This window comes from Mus musculus, chromosome 18 (genome assembly GCF_000001635.26).
Source record: "Mus musculus strain C57BL/6J chromosome 18, GRCm38.p6 C57BL/6J".
Classification (NCBI taxonomy): domain Eukaryota; kingdom Metazoa; phylum Chordata; class Mammalia; order Rodentia; family Muridae; genus Mus; species Mus musculus.
Window position 1 is genome coordinate 20532235 of NC_000084.6, and position 23851 is coordinate 20556085.

The 23851-nt window shown below is 42.5% G+C and overlaps 1 protein-coding gene and 1 pseudogene across 1 annotated transcript in view; one reads left to right on the plus strand and one right to left on the minus strand.

Annotated features, from left to right (window-relative positions):
- Positions 1-9076, plus strand: part of Dsg3 (desmoglein 3) — a 31037-nt gene extending 21961 nt beyond the window's left edge. Inside the window, exons 12-16 of the mRNA NM_030596.4 lie at positions 1141-1395; positions 4591-4733; positions 5011-5074; positions 6107-6327; positions 7362-9076. Of these exons, the coding sequence (NP_085099.2) occupies positions 1141-1395; positions 4591-4733; positions 5011-5074; positions 6107-6327; positions 7362-8021 (1343 nt within the window). The 3' untranslated portion in view covers positions 8022-9076. The remainder of the gene's footprint in view (positions 1-1140; positions 1396-4590; positions 4734-5010; positions 5075-6106; positions 6328-7361) is intronic.
- Tpi-rs10 (triosephosphate isomerase related sequence 10) lies at positions 15794-17124 on the minus strand (annotated as a pseudogene).

Sequence of the window (23851 nt, forward strand, 5' to 3'; positions counted from 1 at the left end):
GTTTACCATATAGATAAATGGTCAATGAACAGACCTCTGGGAATACAGCTGAGTGTTTCTGCACACACCTAGCATTCATAAGGTCCCAGGATCAATTCCTGGGGGTGGTGGAATGGGGGTGATTGAATTGAGTGTGGTTGGGCAGTACAAACTGGGTAGCCGTGACAAAATGTGTGTGTGTTCCAGAATGGCTCAAACCACAAAGCACTACCAGGGTCCTGACTTAGAAAGAGGTGATACAGAGATGGAGAATCAACAAGTGATGCTCAGTTGTTAGGCAGTGGACCACACCACTAGGAACCCTGTCACCCTGGCCCTACGCACTAGGCATGAGAAACAAGATGAGCAGATGAGAGAACATCCCTGAAGGTGAAAGTGTATTTCAGTGAGTCAGACATAGGGTCGGAGTTAAAGGCATACATGAGGCCATGTGAGGCCATGTACCTGTAGGTACTGGTACATGGAATATGTATGTATATAAGAGTGGGTAAGGCCAGGACAGGGGCCTGACATTGCTGTAATGCCCGTTTCCTGTCTTCTTTAGTGGAAAGGCAATATAGGGCCTTGTGGAGGAGACTCATAGACTATCGGACTACCAGAGAGAGTGTCAACAAGGGGATCCAAAAGGCACCCAACCTTTTGGCTTCTCTGGGACCCATTGGATGAAGAAGAATTGTCTTGGGCCACATGGCAATGTCCAACCCACAACCTGGGGGCTGCAAAAGTATATATATATATATATATATATATATACGGTTTTTTCCATGACAGTGTGTTTCATGATACAATACTTTGAAGTTGTCATCTAATGACTTCAAATACCTAGCAATTAGACTAAAATAAACAAGCAAAAACAATCTCTTAATGTTTTAATTAACTTTTACAATTTTGTGTTGGGCTGCATCTATAGCTATTTTGGGCCACATGTGCTCCATCCATATGCCATGAATGGAACACTTGTGATAGACAGGCCGACACACCCAAACCTCTTATGCCATTCAGCACTGCTCCAACCACATCAACTCTGCTATTTGTGACCAGGATGCCAAGACAATTATCACAAACAAGAAGTTTTAAGACCAAATGATGCCTAGTCTCACTGTGATTTGTGTGTGTGTGTGTGTGTTTTTTTTTTTTTAGCTACATCAGCTCTTCTACAAGCCCAGCAGCAAGTGTCTCCAGGAGTGTACAATGTCCCAGTCATCGTGAAGGACAATCAGGATGGGCTGTGTGACACACCAGAGAGCTTGACCCTGACAGTGTGTCAATGTGATGACCGGAGCATGTGCAGAGCCCCTATCCCGAGCAGAGAGCCTAACACATATGGGGAGTCATCCTGGAGGCTGGGGCCTGCTGCCATTGGCTTGATCCTGCTAGGACTCCTGATGTTGCTATGTGAGTAAGCAGACGTGTTCTTCAGGGTCCATGGCAGTGATGTCATTTACAAAAGCCACTGTGCTCATCTGTACAATGTGAGAAGTGTCATTCTCTAAGCCGATGACGAGCAAAGCTGAGGGAAATTGCAGGAAGATTCTGAAATGTTTAGCCTGTCATTTAGTAACAATTTAAATATAACAAAATGGGTCATATATGCAAATATTTTGAAAAAACAGGGTTGGGGGACTAGCTCAGTCAGTAAAGCATTTTCTCCACAAGCTGAGAACCTGAGTCCAGTCTCCAATAGGCACCTGAAAAGCCAGGTGCAATGGAGAATGCTTGTATACCAGCCATAGCAAGACTTGGGAGGCAGAGATAAGCTAATGCCTAGAGCTCACTGGCCAGCTAGCCTAGTCTACTTGGCAAAGCTCTGGGCATTGAGAGCGCCTCCCAAACAAAAAGTGGACAACACTAAGGGATGATACTCGTGGCTGCCCTCTGGTCTTCATCCAGGTGTGTGCTCATAATTACATTCCACACATATGAGGGAGGGTGGACATGAGAGAGAGAAATTATAAAGCTATTCTACATTCAGTCAATAATGTTCATACTTAAAGCTGTGCCTTTATGCATAAACGTGGGCTTTCTAAAATGAACATAAATATCTCAAATGCATATGCAAATCTTGTGAAGCCCTAATATAAAAGGATGCTGGTCAAATAACATTAGAGAGGGCCTGCATTAGGATCCACATCCAGGATGCACATTAATAGAACTTCAGGTCTGAGGTTCTATTGTTTAATCCAACAAGTCCTCAAAACAGAGTTTACCCCTCGTGTGCATCCCTCTAAAATGCCCACACCTGGGCTGCAGAGATGATGCAGTAGTTAGGAGCACTTGTTTCTCTAGCAGAGGACCCAGGTTCAATTCCCAGCACCCTCGTGGAGGCTCACAATCACCCATAACTTCAAGACTCACATGCTGTACTTATTCATACATATAAAAGTACTTTTTAAAAGCATTTTAATGTTCACACATAATAGTGAAGACATTTAGGGAAATTACATGTCTGTACTACCTTTTAATAAACATGCATTTTATTTTATTCAATAGATAGACTTCTGGAAATTTTCATTTTCGTCAATATTTTGTTAATCAAATGGTTCTCTGAATGTGAGAGTCCTCTACCCTCTATTTAAGGGAACTTTGAAAGGAGTTGCACAAATAAGTGATCCTTAACAAATTCACAATAATTCCCTAGTTCACTACTGAATCATAAAATATTAACGATAAAACAAATTCCCATGATAGCATATTATACTTCCACTGTCTTTAGAAATGTCATTTAGGGGGTAGAAGGATGGCTCAGTTATTATGAGCATATAGCTCTTGCAGAAAACCTGAGTTCAGTTCCCAGCACATATTTTGAATGGCCAATAACTCCCTATAAACACAGCTTCAGGGGATCCAATGCCTTCTTCTTCTTGCCTTCAGAGACATGTGCAATCAGATATGCATACCTACACAGAGACACACAATTAAAAATAAAACATTTTAAGGATAAATATGAATAAATACAATTTTTATAAGCCCTGTATTAAATTTCAAGATCAATTACATTCCATCTATTTTATAACTTGACCTAATTATATAGTAATCTAGGACTGATCCAATTTGCATAATTATGTAGTTCATTCTACCAATGCTAGCAGGTCTTCATAGCATCCATCACTGTCTTTTCCATCTATCAGACAACCATGATGGACGCACCATTTATTTCCTTTTTGAGCTGATGAGTTAGCTGAGCAAAGAAAGATCACATAAAGCATTTGGGGTTCCAGAGCTGGAGTGCAGTGCATCCAAAGCTCAAACCCTAGAAGTCTAATTTAGAGACTGTGTTCCCTAAAACCCTTCAGTAAACTACTTGACTTGTAAGTGGGCAGGTCAAGCATAGGGTTCATGTGGCCTTGACAGGGCAGAGAAGGTGAGCCATTGACATCAGAGAATAATAAACACCTGCTTTCAATAATTAGTATTTCTGGAGCTGGCGAGATGGATCAACAGCTCAGAGCCCTGGCTGCTTTTCCAGAGGACCTGGATTTGAATCACTGTACTCACATGGTAGTTTTGGGTTTTTTGTTTTGTTTTGTTTTGTTTTTTTGGTTTTTTTTTGTTTGTTTGTTTGTTTTTTTAGTTTTTCAAGACAGGGTTTCTCTGTATAGCCCTGGCTGTCCTGGAACTCACTTTGTAGACCAGGCTGGCCTCGAACTCAGAGATCCGCCTGCCTCTGCCTCCCGAGTGCTGGGATTAAAGGCGTGCACCACCATGCCCGGCTCACATGGTAGTTAACAACTGCCAGTAACTCTATCCAATTCTGGGGAATCTGACACCTTCTCCTGGCCTTTGCATGCACAAGTCATACACATGGTAGGTAGAGATAGATGCAGGCAAAACACCCATGCATATGAAACAAATATTTTCAGATGAATGTTTCTTAGCCCATTAGCAGAGTGATGCAATGACTGAAAGATCTTCTAAGCTAGGGACTCTCACTTCACAATTAAAAGTGCACTGATAAGGCCTCTGAGCTTAAGAGCACAGACTCTGCAGACAACCCAAGTTCCAGTTCTTAACACCTCGCACCCCCAATCCTCACATGCATCACACACACACACACACACACACACACACACACACACATATATTCAGACAGAGACAGAGACAGAGACAGAGACAGAGACAGGACACTGACAGCCATTGACTAAACCATCGCTAGTTGCTCTTGTACTTTGTTGGTCAATTACCATTTACTAAGAAATTACTAAAGACCAGATTGCTGAAGTGCTGTCACAATCACCTAAAATCTTGGCTAAGGAGGTATCTCACTTGTGTGTGTATTTATGGGAACAATACATACACTCAGTATATATAAATACAACAGCAATTATAGTAATAATAATTTTTAATATGTATTATGGAAAAGGATTAAGATCCTCCAATAAATGCCCCTGCCTCCTCCTTTAGCTCATGATCATTGGAAAATTACTGTGTTTCACTTACTAAATTGTATGCTGTAGACACCAATTTTGCTTCCATTAAATATATTCCTTTAATGTTTAAACTATTGTGTTGCCTTTGTAACATTTTGGCAATTGCCATGTCAAATAGTTTCCAATGAATTTAACCATTCTCCATGTCCTTGTTCCTGACCAGTGGCCCCACTTCTGCTTCTGACCTGTGACTGTGGGTCAGGTCCCATTGGAGGAGCAGCGACAGGTGGCTTTATCCCAGTGCCCGATGGTTCGGAAGGTACAATTCATCAGTGGGGAATCGAAGGAGCTCAGCCCGAAGACAAGGTGAGTACTGAATTTGTAAAGTAATCCCTGCAATCGCGTAGCAGAAGAGTGATTCCTGCAGAAATAGGGGAGAGGAACAGAGGAGTATCAAGGTCCATCTCAGTCCTCAGTGGGAGCTGAGACTCATGGACGGGAACTTTTGGATGTCTGCTTTACAGATGTCACATCCAAAAAATGGCCGCTCCCAGAAGAATTGTAAATTTATCACTTACAAGGGACCATACTTCACCTATATTGCTCTGAAATATATGTGTTTATCTTTTAACATAATTTGCAGGAAATCACAAATATTTGTGTTCCTCCAGTTACAACCAATGGAGCCGATTTTATGGAAAGCTCTGGTGAGTGAGCATCAAACTTGCTTATCTACTTGTTTGTACTGGGATTTGAACTCAGGACTTCATGAACACTAAGAAAGTGCTCCCCGCTGAGCTACAGACCCTGTTCTTTCTTTTTTAATTTTTAATATTTTTTATTATGTATTTTCCTCAATTACATTTCCAATGCTATCCCAAAAGTCCCCCATACCCTCCCCCCCACTTCCCTACCCACCCATTCCCATTTTTTTTTGGCCCTGGCGTTCCCCTGTACTGGGGCATATAAAGTTGGTGTGTCCATTGGGCCTCTTTTTCCAGTGATGGCCGACTAGGCCCTCTTTTGATACATATGCAGCTAGAGTCAAGAGCTCCGGGGTACTGGTTAGTTCATAATGTTGTTCCACCTATAGGGTTGCAGATTCCTTTAGCTCCTTGGGTACTTTCTCTAGCTCCTCCATTGGGAGCCCTGTGATCCATCCAATAGCTGACTGTGAGCATCCACTTCTGTGTTTGCTAGGCCCCGGCATAGTCTCACAAGAGGCAGCTATATCTGGGTTCTTTCAGCAAAATCTTGCTAGTGTATGCAATGGTGTCAGCGTTTGGAAGCTGATTATGGGGTGGATCCCTGGATATGGCAGTCTCTAGATGGTCCATCCTTTTGTCTCAGCTCCAAACTTTGTCTCTGTAACTCCTTCCATGGGTGTTTTGTTCCCTATTCTAAGAAGGACCCTGTTCTTTCTTATGCTTCCCTTTTTTTGAGACAAAGCTCACTAATTTCCCCGGTCTCATTGGTCAGAGTGCCTGGCTGAATCAGCAAGTTCCAGACCAGTGAGAACCCTTGACTCAAAAAAAGATGAACAGTGTCCTAAGGAACAACACCCAGGATTAAATTCTTACTTCTACAGGTACACATGTGCACACATACTCACATGGACATGAACATGCACACAAATGTACACACAGATGCATACATGGGAGCTTTAACAAACAAACAAAAAAAAAAGCCATAGCATGAACTGTTAGAGATCTCTCTCTCTTTCTCTCCCCTGTCTTTAGAAGTTTGCACAAATACATATGCTGGTGGGACCATGGTAGAAGGTGCTTCAGGAATGGAAATGATTACCAAGCTGGGAGGAGCTACTGGAGCTACAGCGGCACTTGGTCCCTGTTCCTTGGGTTATTCAGGAACAATGAGAACAAGGCATTCCACTGGAGGGACCTTGAAGGACTATGCTGCGCCAGTCAACATGACTTTCCTAGGCTCCTATTTCTCTCAGGTAACTGGGTAGCAAATTGTCAGGTTTGGTTATCCTGTTTATATAGGACATCTGGTTACTTAATGATGTATGTTAGTTTTAAGAATCATTTTTCTACTCTTTTTAAAATGTAAGGAAATAAAAGCTTCCTTTTGTCAAAATAAATCAGGTAATTTTGGTGGCTGTCAAAATTGAGTCACTAGTTGAAACTCACAAGACAAGCCAACAAAGATTACATTAACACAAAGTCCCCGTGGAGTGAAAACCATCTCAATGCATGTTGGAAAAGCTGTCCAATATAAAGATTTAGCAGCTCAATGATAAATTCCAGGCATCATATACAGTTCCTATGGAGACTGGAATCCGGATAAAATCAAGAACTAAAACATAAATTAGGCTAGACTCTTTGTTGGAATGGCAGCCAACCCGGCAAGTCCCTAAACAAGAATGTTTCAGGGAATAGAGTATTCCCTGAAGCCAGACTCAGAAAGACACTCATCACACTTTTTCTAGTATGTGGACTCTAGATTTAATTTTATCTACGACATGAAGGTAGGAGGAGACTGCTCAGAAGGAAGAGGGGAGGGGAGGGTGACAGAGAAGAGAAGGAACACGGGATGGTAATGGGGGAAAACTATCTCCTGTTTTCTCTCATTTGCAAAAAACATATTTATCTATATATTCATATATAGGAAATGAAAGCTGAGGAGGAAATCTAAGGAGAGGAAAGGGGCTAGCAAGAGAGAGATGGGAGAGCAAGAAAGGGCAAGGCCAGTCTAAGTGAGAACAAAGATCAAGGGTATATATGTGAATGAAAATGGCATAAACTCATCCTATTGAGCACTAGCTAAAAAGCATACTAACGATAAAAAAATAAATAAATGAAAACATTTTAGTTATCCAGGAGGAAAAAAATAACCAAACAGATAAAAAGAACGTTTTCATCACCTGTGTGGAGTACCCAGTGTAGGTGTTCTTACTCCAGCCTTGGGCTTTATGAACAGGATTGGATGGGTTTATAAGGTCCTTTTCTCCTTCTTCTCCATCATCTTTAGAAATCACTCGCCTATGCCGAGGAAGAGGATGAGCGCGAAGTGAACGACTGTTTGCTGATCTACGATGATGAAGGCGAGGATGCTGCCCCCCACTCCCCCACCCTCAGCTCCTGCAGCATTTTTGCCGATGACCTAGACGACAACTTCTTGGATTCCCTTGGCCCCAAATTTAAAAAGCTTGCAGAGATCTGTCTCGGTATTGATGACGAAGCCAAGCAAGCAAAGCCAGGCCCTAAAGACAGTGGTTCTGGGGCTGATACCTGCGCTCGCTCTATGGAAGTCCCTCAGTCAGGTTCTAACAGGTACCAGACTTTGCCTGGCAGTCTGGAAGTCACCCAAACGGGTTCTAAAATATGCCACACGCTGTCAGGCAACCAAGAAACTTCTGTTATGTCCACTTCTGGGTCTGTCCACCCTGCTGTTGCCATCCCTGACCCTCTACAGCTTGGGAACTACTTGCTCACAGAAACTTACTCAACTTCAGGTTCCTTTGCACAACCCACCACTGTTACCTTTGACCCCCATGTCACACAAAATGTCACTGTAACAGAAAGGGTCATTTGTCCCCTTCCTAGTGCCTCCAGCAGTATAGTGGCTCCCACAGAACTGCGAGGCTCATACAATATGCTCTATACAAAAGAAACCTGTTCCCATCTATGACCAAAGCAAACTGGAAAAACATACCAGGCAAATTTGGATGTGTGTACCTACATATCTTTTTTTAATATAGCAATGCTAGCACTGTTGGACTAATTTGGCTCTTAGTGGATAATCTCTGATCATAAGAATAATTCAAATTTTCTGATTCATATATGAAAGCTGGGTATGTTGTCATTTCTAATTATCTGATTTTTTCAAGCAGAGTAAACCTGTATATATATATATATTTTTAATTATCTAAGATGTTAGACAGGTATATTTCCCAAGCATCTTCACATTTCTACATTATCGACAACAAAGGGAGATGCTGTTGCCTTAAAATGCAGTGTGGGTTAGCAGATTGGCTGCCTTCTTAAAGTTCACATTTCTGTTTCTACCACCCATTCTGTTTCTACCATCCATGAATAAGGATATGAGAGTATTATTAATAACAATGGGAATTTGAGGTGCTCAATGTAGCTTACAGGGCAACTTGGAATAAAGACATTAAATGCAACTGGGGATTTTTGGTTTGGGGATTTTTGGTTTGGTTTGGTTTGGTTTGGTTTGGTTTGGTTTGGTTTGGTTTGGTTTGGTTTGGTTTGGTTTCTCTTCTTGGTGATGGAACTCAAAGCATATCTTTTGCTCAAGTCCAGGGTTGTGAGTAAACCTGTTTAATTTGCAATATCTATATGCTGTGTATCTTCAAAATAAGGCAATTTTAAAATGCAAGTATCATAAAACATGTAAGAAAATTTAGTATGGCATAAATAATACGCAGTGTGTACTTTGATCTAGCCCAAGAAAAATACAATGAACTTCCTCATTGACACTCCTCTGAAACTGATCCTGTGTCAGTCTTTAACAAAGAAATCCTTATTTTGTAAGTGCCAGGGAGTAGAAATGACTCAAAAGATGTGCAGTGAGGTTCGTTATGTTAACCGTGTCTAACAGGGTTTGTGGGAATAGATAGCATGCCTTCTCTTCTAAGCAAAAAGGTCTATGGCCTAAAATAACATGGAGAGAAGTGTGTGAATGTACATCATTTTAGGAAAATGATGAAGTAAATTTCAAGTGAAAAAAGGAATTGTTCAGCTGTAGCAACTTAGTGCTGTGTGTTACAAAGATGGTGTGTGGGTAGACCATCGTGTGGAACAGAGGTCCTCAGACTTCCTCGTACTGCGACCTGTTAATACAGTTCCCCGTGCTGTCATGACCCCAACCATAGAGGTCATATGGATTATTATGTAAATATCTGATATGCAGGATACTTGATATGCAACCCCTGTAAAAAGGTCATTGGACTCCCCTCAAAGTGGTCTCGACCCACAGGTTGGGAAGCACTGGTTTAAACCATATCACATGAAAGTCACCCTACAGGAATGCAATTCTAGTCATTTCCGGTTATTCATGACCCCACCCTCCAGCCCATAGAGAATACCCTACCTCGCCTGCTTCTGGACATTATTGTCTTAGCCCAATCTCTCCATAGCTGTTGTCCAGCTCAATTATCTCTAATAGGAGAAGTAAGTCTTTTAATGTTTCTTTCTGGGGGGGGGGTGTTTTTGTTGTTGATATTGGTGTTTGTTGGTTGGGTAGTTAGTTGGTTTTGTTTTGGTTTTTTGAGACAGGGTCTTGCTGCAGCTAAGGCTGTCCTGGAACCTGCTATGTAGCATTATACTAAGCCTTGAAGTTGTGATTCTCCTGATAGTCTCCTGAGTGCTAGCTAAGTTTATAGTCATAAGAGACCCCTTTTATAATAAAAGTTTTAAATTTTTTGTAAACACTACGTATTAATCAATTATGTTTTAACTCTAAAAGTAAATACCATATAAAGATACTGAGATGGAAGCAAATACCTAATGACACTGGACACATAAAGCAGATACAAAGTATCTAAAGGTAGATGGACGCAAACACCTAATGCCCCTAGGCCTACTAGCTGTCCCTTTGCTAGTATGGCAACTACCAGGATGGTATATATTAGGACAAACATGCCGGGCAGCTTAAGCAGTCACGTTTCCAAGACAAGGCTTTCAGTATGCCTGTACTGGAATAAGAGGGGTCCAGCCTGTGGTTTAGCCTGCCCTTTGCTTCTGCACAGCAATGTGCTCTGTCCCAGAGCTCAGACACTGCTCTGAGCTTCTGTAGTGAGTTGTTTTGGTACTGCCATGTACTCAAATGCTAAATACTGGCCCCCAAGGTCTGGTTGCCCCCACCAACAATGAGCAGATCCTCACATACACCAACTGATGCTGTACAAACCTTGTTCCCCAATTTAAAGCTATTAGTTAAATAAAACTAGCAAGAGCCAATTACTGGGGAGAATAGAGAGAGGTGGAGTTTGAGTGACCAAGCTGGGGGGGTCACAGGTGGACACCATGAGAAGAAGGAGCAGGAAGAAGGAAGACGGGAGAAAAGAGGGTCTCTAGGAGTTGTGATGTACCTACTGCACATGCCAGAGTAATAGGCCTCCCCAGGATGCCAGACTGCTAGAGCAGAAGTAACACAAAGAGGGTATTTGGGGAGCACAGTTGAGCTAGTAACTAGACTAGCATTTAGAGTTTAGATTAGTGGTAACCCCTCAGTAATTGTGCAGAGCCTAATAAGTAAATATCATAGTTTGAGTCTCATTCATTTAAAGTTAGACAGAGTAAGCTTAATAGTTATTCTTATAGATGCATCTGCTTTTTCATGAGTGTTAGATCAACAGTAAGAACAGCCCTTATTCAATGTGCAAAGGCAGGCTCAGGTTTCCCAAAGCATTTTAACTTTAGTTCCTAAAACTCATCTTAACAAATAGAAATTTGGAGCCAGGCACGGCAGCAAACATGGTAACCATAGCACTTGGGAGACAGAAGCAAGAGGGTCAGAAGTCCAAGGTCAACCTCAGACACACACCTAGCCTGGCTACATGAGACCTTGTCTCAAAAGAAGTTTTAAAAAAAAACAACTTCAAAACTGGAGATTTGGCTGCATTATTAAAAGGCAGACAAAACCAGGTCACAGTGGTAAAGCTTAGATAGATAAAAATCTAAATGTGTTTTTAAGTTTGAAAACGTATTGATCTTTGGAGTGACCTAGAAGTTCTCTTTGTTTGTAACAATGTATCTGTATTTTTTATTAAAAATAAAAATTGTTTTTTTAAGCAGAAAATTTAAGTGCCTTTGACTTTATATTTTAACCACATTTTAAACAGTATATATTAAAACATGTGACAGAACTGTGACGGGGCTGAGTGAGCTAAAGTGCTTGCAGACACTATTGACAACCCTGAGCTTGACCCATGAGACCTACATGGTGGAATGAGAGAACCAACTTCCAAAAGGCTCTCTCTGATCTCTACACACACACTATGGCACAAGCATGCCCCCATGATTTTGAGAGAGACAGAGAGACAGAGACAGAGGCAGAGACAGATAGACAGATAGACAGACAGACAGAGCAAGCAAATAGTGTAACAACTGTTGTAATGAAATTGTCACTAAACATTAACCTCTGTGAAAGTGAAGGTAAAGGTTATTAAGAACTGTGCTGTAAAAGTGTATATGAATTGGGGCTGGTGAGATGGCTCAATGGTTAAGAGCACTGACTGCTCTTCTGGAGGTCATGAGTTCAATTCCCAGCAACTACATGGTGGCTCACAACCACCAGTAACGAGAAATAAATGAAAAACCTTTGGGCTGGAGCAAGTGGGGCCAGAGCAAGCTGGGCCAGAGCAAGAGGGAGATGAGAAGAAGGGGGAGAAAATGTATGTGAATCTTTTAACAGTATGTCACTTTTTGTTTCAAGACAGTACCTCTTCCTCCTTCTCCCAAGCAACGAGGAAGCAGGTAGGTGTTCAGGATTGCACTGGGTGGATGTGATGCCCAATGAACTCAAAGCAGCAAGATGTTAGAAACCGGATGTTTTTAATCACCCACAGTGTATTTGGAAGACAAGAGTAATCTCACAGGCAAAAGTCCAAGCTATTATGATTACATGGAAAGAGAAGCTGGCGTAAAGAGGTGACAACGTTCATGTGCTGTGACAGAAATCTCTAACTGTGACACAGCTGAGAACGTCTACCTTCATGGTGGCTTTGTCGCTAAATAAATGCTATGCTATTATGTCTCCTTCTAAGAGGTGCTAAGACATTGGCTCTTGCTTCTTGATGGATCTTGCCTTTCTCCTTTGTAAATCGGGACAATGGGGTTTAGATGAAGATAATGGAAAGGAAAAAAAAAAACAAGATAAAGATGAATGTGAGGTGAAGACTCTTGAAGAATGATAAATGACTTACCCTGAACTTTCAGAATCAATGCCAGAATAGTGAAAGTCACTTACTATTTCTAGATTCTATTCATAGAAAGCCCAAGACATAAAAATGACAAATTTGAAGATGGAGAGATGGCTCAGCTGATAAATCTTTGTTATACTTTCTTCCCCAAAGTATAACAAAGCCAGTCTCCAAAGCCAGTGAAGAGACTGGTCCAGGCAGGTCCCTGGATTCAGAGGCCAGTCGGCTTACCCCTATCAGTGAGCTCCAGGCAAATGCACAGATCCTGAGTGTGGATGCACCTGAGAAACTACATCTGCATTTGACTTCTAGCCTCCATACACATGCACACACTTGTGCATGTAACCCTTGACAGCACTGCATACACACAGAGAGGGGGCACGGGGGGGGGGGGGGCAAAGTCAGAGTGTGACGGGCACATGTGGGTCTGCCCAGCTTCACAGAGTGTGACAAGCAATTGTGCTTCATGGACATTAAAAGTTAGGAAACAAAGACAAGAAGACTCCTTACTACTGGTCAGTCTGGGTTGGGTTGGGTTGGGTTGGGTTGGGTTGGGTTGGTTGCTTCACATCTTCTGCCTGGTCTACAAAATGGAATTCTGAATCAGAAATTACATGGTTTAGCATTTACTCAGGAGCACAGTCTGAGATGCTTTTATGGAAGAGGGACAACCAATAAGTAAAGAAAACTGACAGTCATTTAAATTCCAGGTGCCAGAATCCACAGAGCTCCATCCACAAATCCAAGGCTCCTGCTGCTTTGCCTGGTTCACAGTGAGCAGAGATCTGTCCACAGCCAATATGGTAGCGATGCTCAGGTTTGTCTCTTTCTTTCTCTTGAAACATTCTGCTATAAATATAAAACAAATACAGATATAGTGATGATATGAATTAAAATCAAGATAACAGCATTGGGGGAAATGTGGCAATGTTGTAGTCACCCAGACAGGATCCGATGATACTGCTGAGAGTTACCTGTGACTGCAGGAGCCCCATATTCTAATTAACGTCTTAGAGTGAACCTTGGACTGTAGTTACAGATAAAGAGCCTTGGAAAAGCAGTGTCTCCCAGGTTACACAACAAAGTAGAACAAATATAAAAGTATATCTAACGTATCCGTCCTCTAGTAACTACTCCAAATATGCTCGTCACTGTCCACTCTAAGACTTGAGCAACACATGAAAAATTTAACAGTGTAGAGAAAATAATGACCATTATTTTAGATTAGAAATATACGCGTACAGTCTAGAGATTATAGTATTTGGGACTGCTAGCACAGCTCAGTGTAATCATAACTACTCCAGATGTTGAAGCATGGCTGCCACAAGTTCAAAATCAGCCTGAACAACTAAGTGAGAGCCTGTCTCAAAGTAAGTACTAAAACTGTCTGAGGGTATATCTCAGTGATAGTGTAGTGGCTTCTCCTGGGAAAGGCCCCAAGGTCAATTGCAATTACTAAACTAAACTAAACAAAACAAAAAAAAGTTTTAAAGTGTGAGCCATAATGGCTCACATCATAATCCCTGCACTCAGAAGACTGAGGCCAGAGAATAGGCATGATTGTTGAGGCCAGTCTGGGCTCTATAACAAAACTATACATTAAACACACACACATGTATAATATAACATAACCACAGATATACAGATAAATATCCAGATGGATGATAGTTTGATAGATGATAGATAGACAGGAAGGCAGACAGACACACACAAAGACACACACACAGAGACAGCAGATAAGATGATACAAAAATGATAGGAGATAGATTATTGATAAATAAATGGATGGGTGGGTGGATGAATGGATAGATGGATAAATTAATAGAAAGTAGATAGATAGGCAGTCAGGCAGGGCAGATAGGGGTTTTTAAATTGCAGAACCAAGTCTTTAAGCTAAACTTAGTCACAGCCCCTGTTTATAGATGCCATAAGCACCAAAGCAAGCTACTTGGAAGTCACAGACACTTTTCCAGTAAACCTTTCAGAATCATTTAAGTAACTAGTGACAAACCACATGGAAGAGCTTGAGTGTAATGTGCTCTGTGTAAAGATGATATCCTCAAAAGAGTCCTCTCAATCTAAGTCCATTGTGTGAGACTGTCGATGGCCCATGAGAAATGGCACATTTAACAGCTGTAGCTGCCTTAATCCTTGAAGTCACCTCCATTTTACTTTTATTCCAGCCAAATATTCTCACCATATTCTCAGTCTTCCATCTCACAAAACTATGACCTTTATGGTGCACTGAATTCATCACTATTAACTCAGTAAATATGAATTGTATGTTTATATACACAGTAAACATGAATTGTGTGTTCACATACACAGGGCATGAATACACTGTGAATATGAAGTTCAGTCTCCTTGGCAACCTGATTGGATTTAGAATCACCAAGGAAACGTATCTGCGGGTGTTTCCAGAACGTTTCAACTAAGGAAGGAAAACACACTCCAGATAGGTAACATCAACTCATGGGCTAAGACCCCAGACTGAGGCAAATGAAGAAGAGTGAGCTAACAGCAGCACTCATCTCTATTGGACTTCTGACTAAAGATGCGATATGCACAGCCACCTCAAGATCCTGCTGCTAGGATTTGCCATGGTGATAACTGTACTTTCAAACCGTGGGGGGTGGGGGGAATATACCCTTCCCTCCTTAAGTTGCTGTTGTCAAGAACTTTGTCACAGCAGTGAGAAAAGGAACTGATGGAAACAGAGTATCAAACAAGAACATAAAACACCAACAGGAGTCTACAGAAGTCTCAAGCACTTATCAAAGAGGACTTCCAAACCTCTAAATCATAAAGTCCTAAAGAAGCAAAACAAAATTATATTTCCTTAAATGGCATGATGGCATGGTTTCCACTCCTATTTCTAAGCTAAAACTGAAAAGACACAAAGTAGAAGAGAGGGGTTAGAAAAAATAAAAAGAAAGTATAAGATTGATTTCTGTCATATTGTCTCATGTTAACTGACTTGTACTGAAGTATGATTCATGTGATCCAACCTCCATGGCAAACACAGGCTTATACACACACAAACACATACACACACACACACACACACACACACACACACACACACACACACGCGCATGCCCCTGCCTCAAATAACCTCATATCCTGGAGTAGCTGAAACAAGTCTTTTCACTGTCAAATCCATGGGCCAGACAGTAATGTACCCACTATTTCTAAACTCAAGGAGTCTGCTTTCTAGTTTTGATAATGAAAAATAAGAATGATCTAGATTTTTTCCACCTAACTCCATTTAGATAGCTATAACCAAGGGCCTATGTTTGACCGGACTTTATGCTTAACAAATAAGACATTCCCCAATTCCTTTAAAAATCATTAATTTCAATCTATCAGATTCTACAATACATTCTTCTTTGCATCTTTCTTCTTCCTCTTCTTCTCCTTCACAACTTCTATAAACTCTTCCAGATTTTTCCTCAGAAGCTACTTCATGACAATGAGGTAATACCTAAGTTATTTTTAAGATTTTTTTTTTTTTAGGCTCAGGTGTTTGTTTCCCTTACACGTAGGATGGTTCACAAACACAATACAGGGGCTTCAGCACCCTGGGGGAGGAGACTATCCCAGGCCTCGTAGGATCTCGGCCTTCAAGTATACTGAAATTCAGACCCGAAGGCTCTGAATTTCTGCATCAGACATCCAGTAGGGCTTGGGAGTGAAGTTAGAGCCAAGGCTATCTAAGTGACAGGTCAAAGTGACACGAAGCCCACTTCCTGTGCTCCAACCATGAGTTTCCAGCCCAAACCAATGGAAGGTGATTTCACTTGTCAGGGCCCAAAGGGACAGTCAGTTCTACTCCCTCCCCTCCCCAGGAGCCACCTTGGTGACAGTTGATTCTACCCACTGTAAGTGGTAAAGGAATTGGCCTGGTCCCAACCATTATGGGGAGGTGGAAACGGCTCAGGAAGGTACAATGTGAATTAGGCCACAAAATGGGGCAGACGATGTCATCAGAAGCATGTGACAGGTGAGAGCAGTTTCTAAACTTCTGGGCAACCTAGTCCATCTATGCAGGCAGGTAGAGGGATGGGCAATGCTCATTGTTTGGCATTAATGATGTCCACAAATTCAGGCTTGAGAGATGCGCCACCCACGAGGAAGCCGTCCACGTCAGGCTGGTTTGCCAGCTCTTTGCAGGTTCCTCCAGTCACAGAACCTCCATAAATGATCCAGGTGCTCTGAGCCACCCCATCATTGACATTGGATTTCAGCCATCCCCGGAGCTTCTCATGTACTTCCGGGGCCTGTTGAGGGGTTGCAGTCTTGCCAGTCCCAATGGCCCACACAAGTTCATAGGCCAGGACCACCTTGCTCCAGTCTTTCACATTATCTGAGGTGACCTTGGTTTGCTCGAACATGACCTTCTCGGTGATACCAGCTTCCCTTGCGTCCAGCTTCTCCCCGATGCAGGGGATCATCCCCGAGTCCCTCTGCCAGGGCGTGGTTCACTTTCTGGCCCATCTGATTCCCCAAAGACATGTCTTCTTTCTGAGTGCCCCAGCACGACCCAGGTGGCTCCTAAGTCTTTGATCATGCCAGGGCTGCTTTCCCCAGTGAAGGCCCCATTGGTCACTTCGTAGCAGTTCTGTGCGGCCACAGCAATTTTGGGATCCAGCTTCTTTCTGGCAAAGTCGATGTAAGCAATGGATGGTGCACAAACACCTCGGTGCCTGCCGGCACGTTGGCTGCGTTCCGGCTGCAGATGAGTTCTCCCAGGCACTTCTTCCTCCTGTTCATCTTCCAGTTGCCCCCAACAAAGAACTTCCTGGAAGGCGCCATTGCACCAGGCTCAAGTCTCTGAAGGTCAGTCAGTACCTATTTTTAAGATTTTATTTACTTTTTAATTATGTATCTGTGAGTGTATATGTGAACATGAGTGCTGTGCCACCGGAAGCCAGAAGAGGGTGGTCAATTCCCTGGAGCTAGGGTTACAGGTAGTCATGGGCCCCCTGTTGTAGGTGCTGGGAACTAAACAGGGGTCCTCTACAGGAGCAGCAAGTGCTTCTAAACACAGCGATTCTTACGGCCCCTAAGTTGACTTTAAAAGCAAAACAAATATACAAAAATCCTTGCAGTTCTTTGTAGGTAGACAATCTTAGATCCCAGGAACTGTGCTCTTTTATGCTGGTCTTTGAGCAGTTTCTTCATGAAGCAAACAATGATTATGTTGCCAAGGTAAGGGCAGACCTTGTCGGCCAAAGCTCCCCCAGGGTTTCCCCAACATGCCAAAGCCTGCAATGACCACCTTTGCCAATAGCCAAAGATCTCTCCACTGTAAAAGCAAGCCTGGAGACATAAGGATAGGAAACAGTGAGTTGCTAAGCAAAGAAAATGCACTAAATTTTTTCACAAAGTCAAATTGCTATGGAAAGAAAAGAAAACTCTGAAATCGTATCTCATCTACTAATCAATCAGAAATAACTATGTTTTAATGATTAACAAAAAAGTTTCATTCTGTTTCTGTCCATGTGTGTTCTGAGTTTCTCATTAACAATGGTTTAGACTCCAGAAACAAACTACTAGCATTCAAAAATCACAGCAAGATATTTAACCTCTGTGGATATAATAACTACTATGGCGATAATAATCATTTCTGCCTTGTAGTCATAAAATAGATTTGGGGTATAAGAAGTACTTAGAAAATATTGTATTTGCATATCAAATCTTTTAAATAAACTCTAAGTTAGCCATGTAGACTGCCTACCCTACAGATCTCAAACAACTGATCCCCAGCCTTTGGTTTGGTTGGTTATTTTTTGTTTTCCAAGACAGGGTTTCTCTATGTAGCCCTGGCTGTCCTGGAACTCAATCTGTAGACCAGGCTGGCTTCGATGTCATGGAGATCCACCTGCCTCTGCTGCCCAAGTGTTGGTATTAAAGCCAATTGCCACCATCACCACCCAGCCACTGATTGTGTGTGTGTGTGTGTGTGTGTGTGTTCAAAATAAGTCTGAGGAACAACTTGCTGGTCAATGGTTGGTTTAAGAACTGGTTATCCTCAGATATATATTGAATTTGAGGCCAATCTGAGCTACAAAAGACCCTGCCTCAAAATAAAATCCTATGCTGGGAGTGATGGCTGCACCTTTGATCACCTTTTTGCACTCAGGAGGCAGAGACAGGTGATCTCTATGAGTTGGAGACAAGCCTGGTCGATGTAGTCTACATAGTGAGTTTCAGGACAACCAAAGCTGTATAATAGAGAGAGTATTTCAAAATTCAAAAAGCAAATAAATCATATACTTGACATCTATCTATATAGGATCATCTTTATGTAAATGAATACCTGGAACTTGGCTCTCACATTCTGACCAATTGGCTGAATGCTGCCAGAGCCTGGGACATAAAGGCAGCAGACTTCACTATTGGAAGAAGTGGGTCATTTTTGCTGTCTTACCCAAATTCTAAAGTGAAATCCCAGGGTGTGTATTCTAGGGCAACTATTGTCTTCTGTTGCACACCCTTATTTTGCTCTCAAGACAGCATCTATTGGAAAATCTGAGACAGGCTGATTGTCTCACAATGCTAATCAATGGAAATCCACCTCATTACTCTTAGCGACCACAGAGAAGACCTTCACAAACAGCCTCAAGTGGATTTCAGTCTGTTCAACTCCAAGGCTTCCCTGGAGTACTGCTCTGCCTAACCTGTTCACTTGACATCAATTAATTAGGATGACAGTTCTAATCCCAATGTTAAGAAGTGAAAAACAATGGCAGACTTTTTTCCTCCTACATTGCCGTTGGAAAATTAATCACAAGAGGGGTTTGCTGAAGGGCTTAGGTTTACTGTGGCTGAATTCGCAAGCAACTGCTGGGACTCGCTCCAAAAGTCTGCCATCGCTTAATGCTTCGGCAGAAGTTAAGAGAGACAGTGGGGCGTGGGGGTTGAAAATTACACAGAAGATTAACTGATAATTACTCAGCTAAATGACTCTTTGAATTTCAGGGCATACAGTCATGTTTGGAGTAAACACTACATTTTGTGTCAAAAAACAACCCCGATATCCTCACACAAGCTAGTAAGCATCATTGTGATGGTTAAGTGTAAGTCACTGAAAGCAAGCTATCTCCTTTATGTCTTTTGTATCAGACTGTTTTAGAAAAGTTTCATGTAGCCCAGGCTAGCTTAGCAATGCAGTGTAGTCAAGGGTGACCTTGAACTTCTGACCCTCCTGACTCGATCACTGAAGTGCAGGCCAAGGCACAGGGTTTGTGTGGTTCTGGAAATCAAACTTGGGGCTCTCTGCATGTTAGGCAAATGGTCTCCAACCGAGCTACATCCACTAGCCCTGAATCAAATTTTTCTTTCACTGGTTGCTTTACATTTCAACATATTTCCTTTTAATAAAATCTCTACCTTGAGAAAGAAGTAGAGGCAATGAAAACCAAACTAGCTCACAAAAATAAAGCCATAACAGTGCAAATAAAACATGTTTATAAACAATCTTTTGAAATGCTGGACAGGTTCTAATGTGCTCTTTAACGGCACATGAAAGGCTGACTTTGCGGTCCCAGTCCCTGTTTATTACAGAAGTGGACTTGACTAAATTACTACTTCCCTGCTCTGATGTTTTCAAAACTTTTGCTCCAAAAGTAGACTTACTGAGTTGGGATAATTTGCCATTTACAATATCTAACTGGAATCAAGAATATCATTTCCTTCAGAACAGCTCATGCATATGACCTCCGTAGCACTGGTTTCTACTGTCTTCTCTGTAGAAACTCAAGCTCTTGACCTCCCAAAGACAAGCTCACACAGAGGCTCCTCTCATGTTTCCTGGTGGAATCCACCTCCTATCTCCACCCAAGTACGAAAGCCAGTGACATTTTTGTTTTCAGCACCTACACTCAAACCTGGAGCATATGGGGCACACACCTAGTACTGTTAGGTCCCCAGAAGAAACATCAGTATTACATGACTTTAGCTGTACCCCAGACATCTTAGCAAAGTCAGCCACTCACCAACTTCTGAACTTGAGTGTCAGGAAAATCATTATACCAACTCGGATGGCATTAAAATTATTAAATAATCATTCATATTTACATACTTTTAAAGTGGGTTAAAACAAGCATTTTCTTTAAGTCCTTAAGTGGATTACTTTTGAGAGTCTGCTATATTGTTTTGGTTTCTTGGTTTTCTTCTTTATTTTTGGTGGTTGTTGGTTGATTAGTTGCTTTGGGTTTTGTTATACTCATTTGTGTGAAGTAAATGAAATAGTCAAGAAATGACTTTTCTGTCCTCTGTGGTTTCTTTCTGTTTCTACGGGCCTATTAGTCACCTTCGGTCAGTGTGGTTTCTGTTTGGTGCCTTCTGTAAACACTGCAGTTGGCTTCCCATGACCCCCTGCACACCCTGTCACTTCACAGATGGATTCCAGGCTCCTGTCGGCAGCCAAGGACAGCCTCCTCCCATCTCATTCCTGACCATGGCTGGTACCTTTATCTTTCTAAGAATTCCCATAAACAATCGCAGGACAAAATGAAAGCCGCAGATTCCCCAAGAGTGGATAAAATCCCCAAGAGTGAATTCCTGTAAATGAATTTTCTGCTTGGCTCCAGAGGGAAGGGGGATTTTCCAGGTTGTTTCCAATTTTCCCACTCTGTCCTCCTGGGTATTAGTGACCATTCTCTTTACTGTGAAAAATATCTGACAGAAGCAACTTAAAGGGAGCTTTATTTTGGCTCACAGCCTAAGAGCATGATCTCTCACGGTGGGAACGGCACTGCAGCAGGTGGAAGTGGGGCAGCTGCCCAGACTGCGTCCCCAGGCTGGGAGCAGAGAGGTGAAGGTCGCTGTTGCTCTCTTTCTCTCTACTGCTCCGTCCCGGACCCCAGCCTGTGGACCGGTGCTGCCCACGAATTCAAGGTGAGGCTTTCCTCCTCAGTGAAATCTTTCCGGAAACACTCGCACACACACTCAGAGGTGTTTCCATGGTGATACTAAGTCCAGTTAAGTGGGTAATGCCGATTAACCATCACACTCAGGTGGACACAGAGATGTTTTCTGGTGGCCTCTTAGGGTGTCCAGTATCATAGCCACCTTTGAAAAAATGGGGACATCAGAGAATTTTGACAAACTGAACTAGGTTCAACCATAAGCCCTCCCTTATTACACACACACACACACACACCACGCACACGCACCTTCCACACATTTACCTAATATTTACTGAGTGAGTAAGCCTATTTAATTTTTTATTAAATTGGTTATTTTTCATTTTCTTGGATATATACAATGGCTCTCCTCACTCCTGAGACCTCCCCTGCACTGTCTCCCTCCCACTACTGGGAACCTCCTTTCCTCTCTACTAGTCCCTTTCCATACAGTTTGTTAAGATGTGATGACCAAGGAGGAGGGGCAGTGACAACTGTCAAGCCATAGGTCAGGGAAGGACTTCAGGTAGAAGAGAAAGTATGAGAACAAAGAAAGTCAAGAATGAAGAAACAAATTTTGGACAGAATTGTGCAAAGAACACTGGGACACTGAGAATGAAAGCTCTGAGGTGGGGCTAGGGGGCCATATTTGTGGTGTCAGAGCCATAGGCAGATCATGGACAATGGATCAACAGGACATAAAGCTCCCACAACACTCAGTGGATGTCAAGGGAGCCGTCAGCCAAATGCTTTCCCATATGACTCAGTGGGAGGCAGCGCCAGACTAAGAGGGCACCAACACCTTGCTGGGCTTTCCCAGGCCTTTTCTGTATACACCTCAAAACAGCATGGTCACATTTTGATCACACTGGAAATTCTACTCTGAACCTAGACTCTGCCTCCTTCCCACCCTCACACTGCTCAAATCCCTCTTTGCCTTTTTTTCCCCCACCATTTTTTATTTCTTCTCTACTTCATGACCAACAATTTCCTTAAACCATCTAGGCTCAGGGACTCTGTACCCACAGTCATGGGTCCTAGGTAGTGCAGTGACTCACCCAGAAGAACGTGTGGGTAATTGTCCAGAGAGACACTGACTCATTGTAGTAGGCTGTATTACTCTCTTCAAAATATTGGTGCCTTCAACAGTGCTCAGGGCTGTGCCAGCCTCCAGGGTACAGGGACTATGTATCAATAGTGCACTGTTCCAAGTACATGCAGCCCACTGGTTTTACCACTCTGTGACACTAACTCAGAAAGCAACAGGACTTGCCCAGCTCGCCATTATAGGCTAGTCCCTTAACCTATCACTGTTTTCTTCTCACTCCCTAACCCGCATTTGGCTGTTGTCCAACAAACTAGAGAATCCAGACACTTCAGGATCCAGCTATCAATGTCTGACACTCATACCTCGGCCTTCAGTGCACAGGACATGGCTCCTTCACCAGAACTGAGGGGAAGGGTGATTCTGTCTAATTTCTCTATCTTCAGGGTGATGAACTCTGTTCTCAGTTGGCTCCTGGACTCTTCCAGCCTCACCTCCCCTCCCCTCCCAGCCACACTCAGTTCCATATATATACTGGGTAGTTAAATCTCTCTTTTTTTTCCTACGATTTTTTATTAGGTATTTACTTCATTTACATTTCAAAGGCTATCCTGAAAGTCCCTATACTTAAATCTCTTAGCCATCAGCCAGGATGCTCCACAGCCTGACTCACACCTGCTATCTCTGTTTGGTTGCAGAGTTACTAAGGAAACACACATACACAAATCACATGCATGTGCATGTGAATGCATTCTCTCTCTCTCTCTCTCTCTCTCTCTCTCTCTCTCTCTCTCTCTCTCCACACACACACACACACACACACACACACACACAAAAGAAACACACATCACAGATCAGCATTTTCTGACTAGATCTATCAATTCATTCACAATGAATATTCAAAACGTTTTCCTCCATAATACTCATTTTTCATTTGTAATTAATTCCCTCTGTTTTGTAGGTTTGGTCCAACAAAAGTTTATTGATCATCCAGTAAGAACCTGAGACTAGGGCTAAGCCCACAGATATCAAACGGTCCTTACATGTATGGAACTTACATTCTTGAGACAGAGCAATGGGTACAGCAGTTGACCTGGATGAAATACCTATAAATCACAGTGCTTGATCCTGCACACGGGGCATGTGATTCCTTGTGATTACAACCACAGAGAACATGGAAAGACCTGAAAATGGGAGCTTGCTTGAGGATGATACCGCGGGTCTGCCTTGGTTAGCCAGGTGACAAGGCCACCATTCACTATGGCATGTATGTGACACATAAGGAATGAGCACACTTGCTCTAGAGAGGTGGCAACATGACAGAGACATCCTTGTCTGTCAGTGAACTGAGGGTGGGGGACTCAGAAGTGTGAGATGGGCCCCTGGGAACTGGAATTTACCCAGCATGCAGGTGCTAGGAAGCAGACATGGATCCTCTGCAGGAACCACACGAAGTCTTAACCACTGGCCATTTCTCCAACCCAGCTTTAATATATTTGAATACAGTTATTTGAACAAAATGTTTTGAACTAATGAGTTGTAGGCATCTAAAGGAAAAAAAAGTGTGTGTATCCCAATCTTAAACTACTTTAAGTGGGGAGCCTGGAACTTAAAA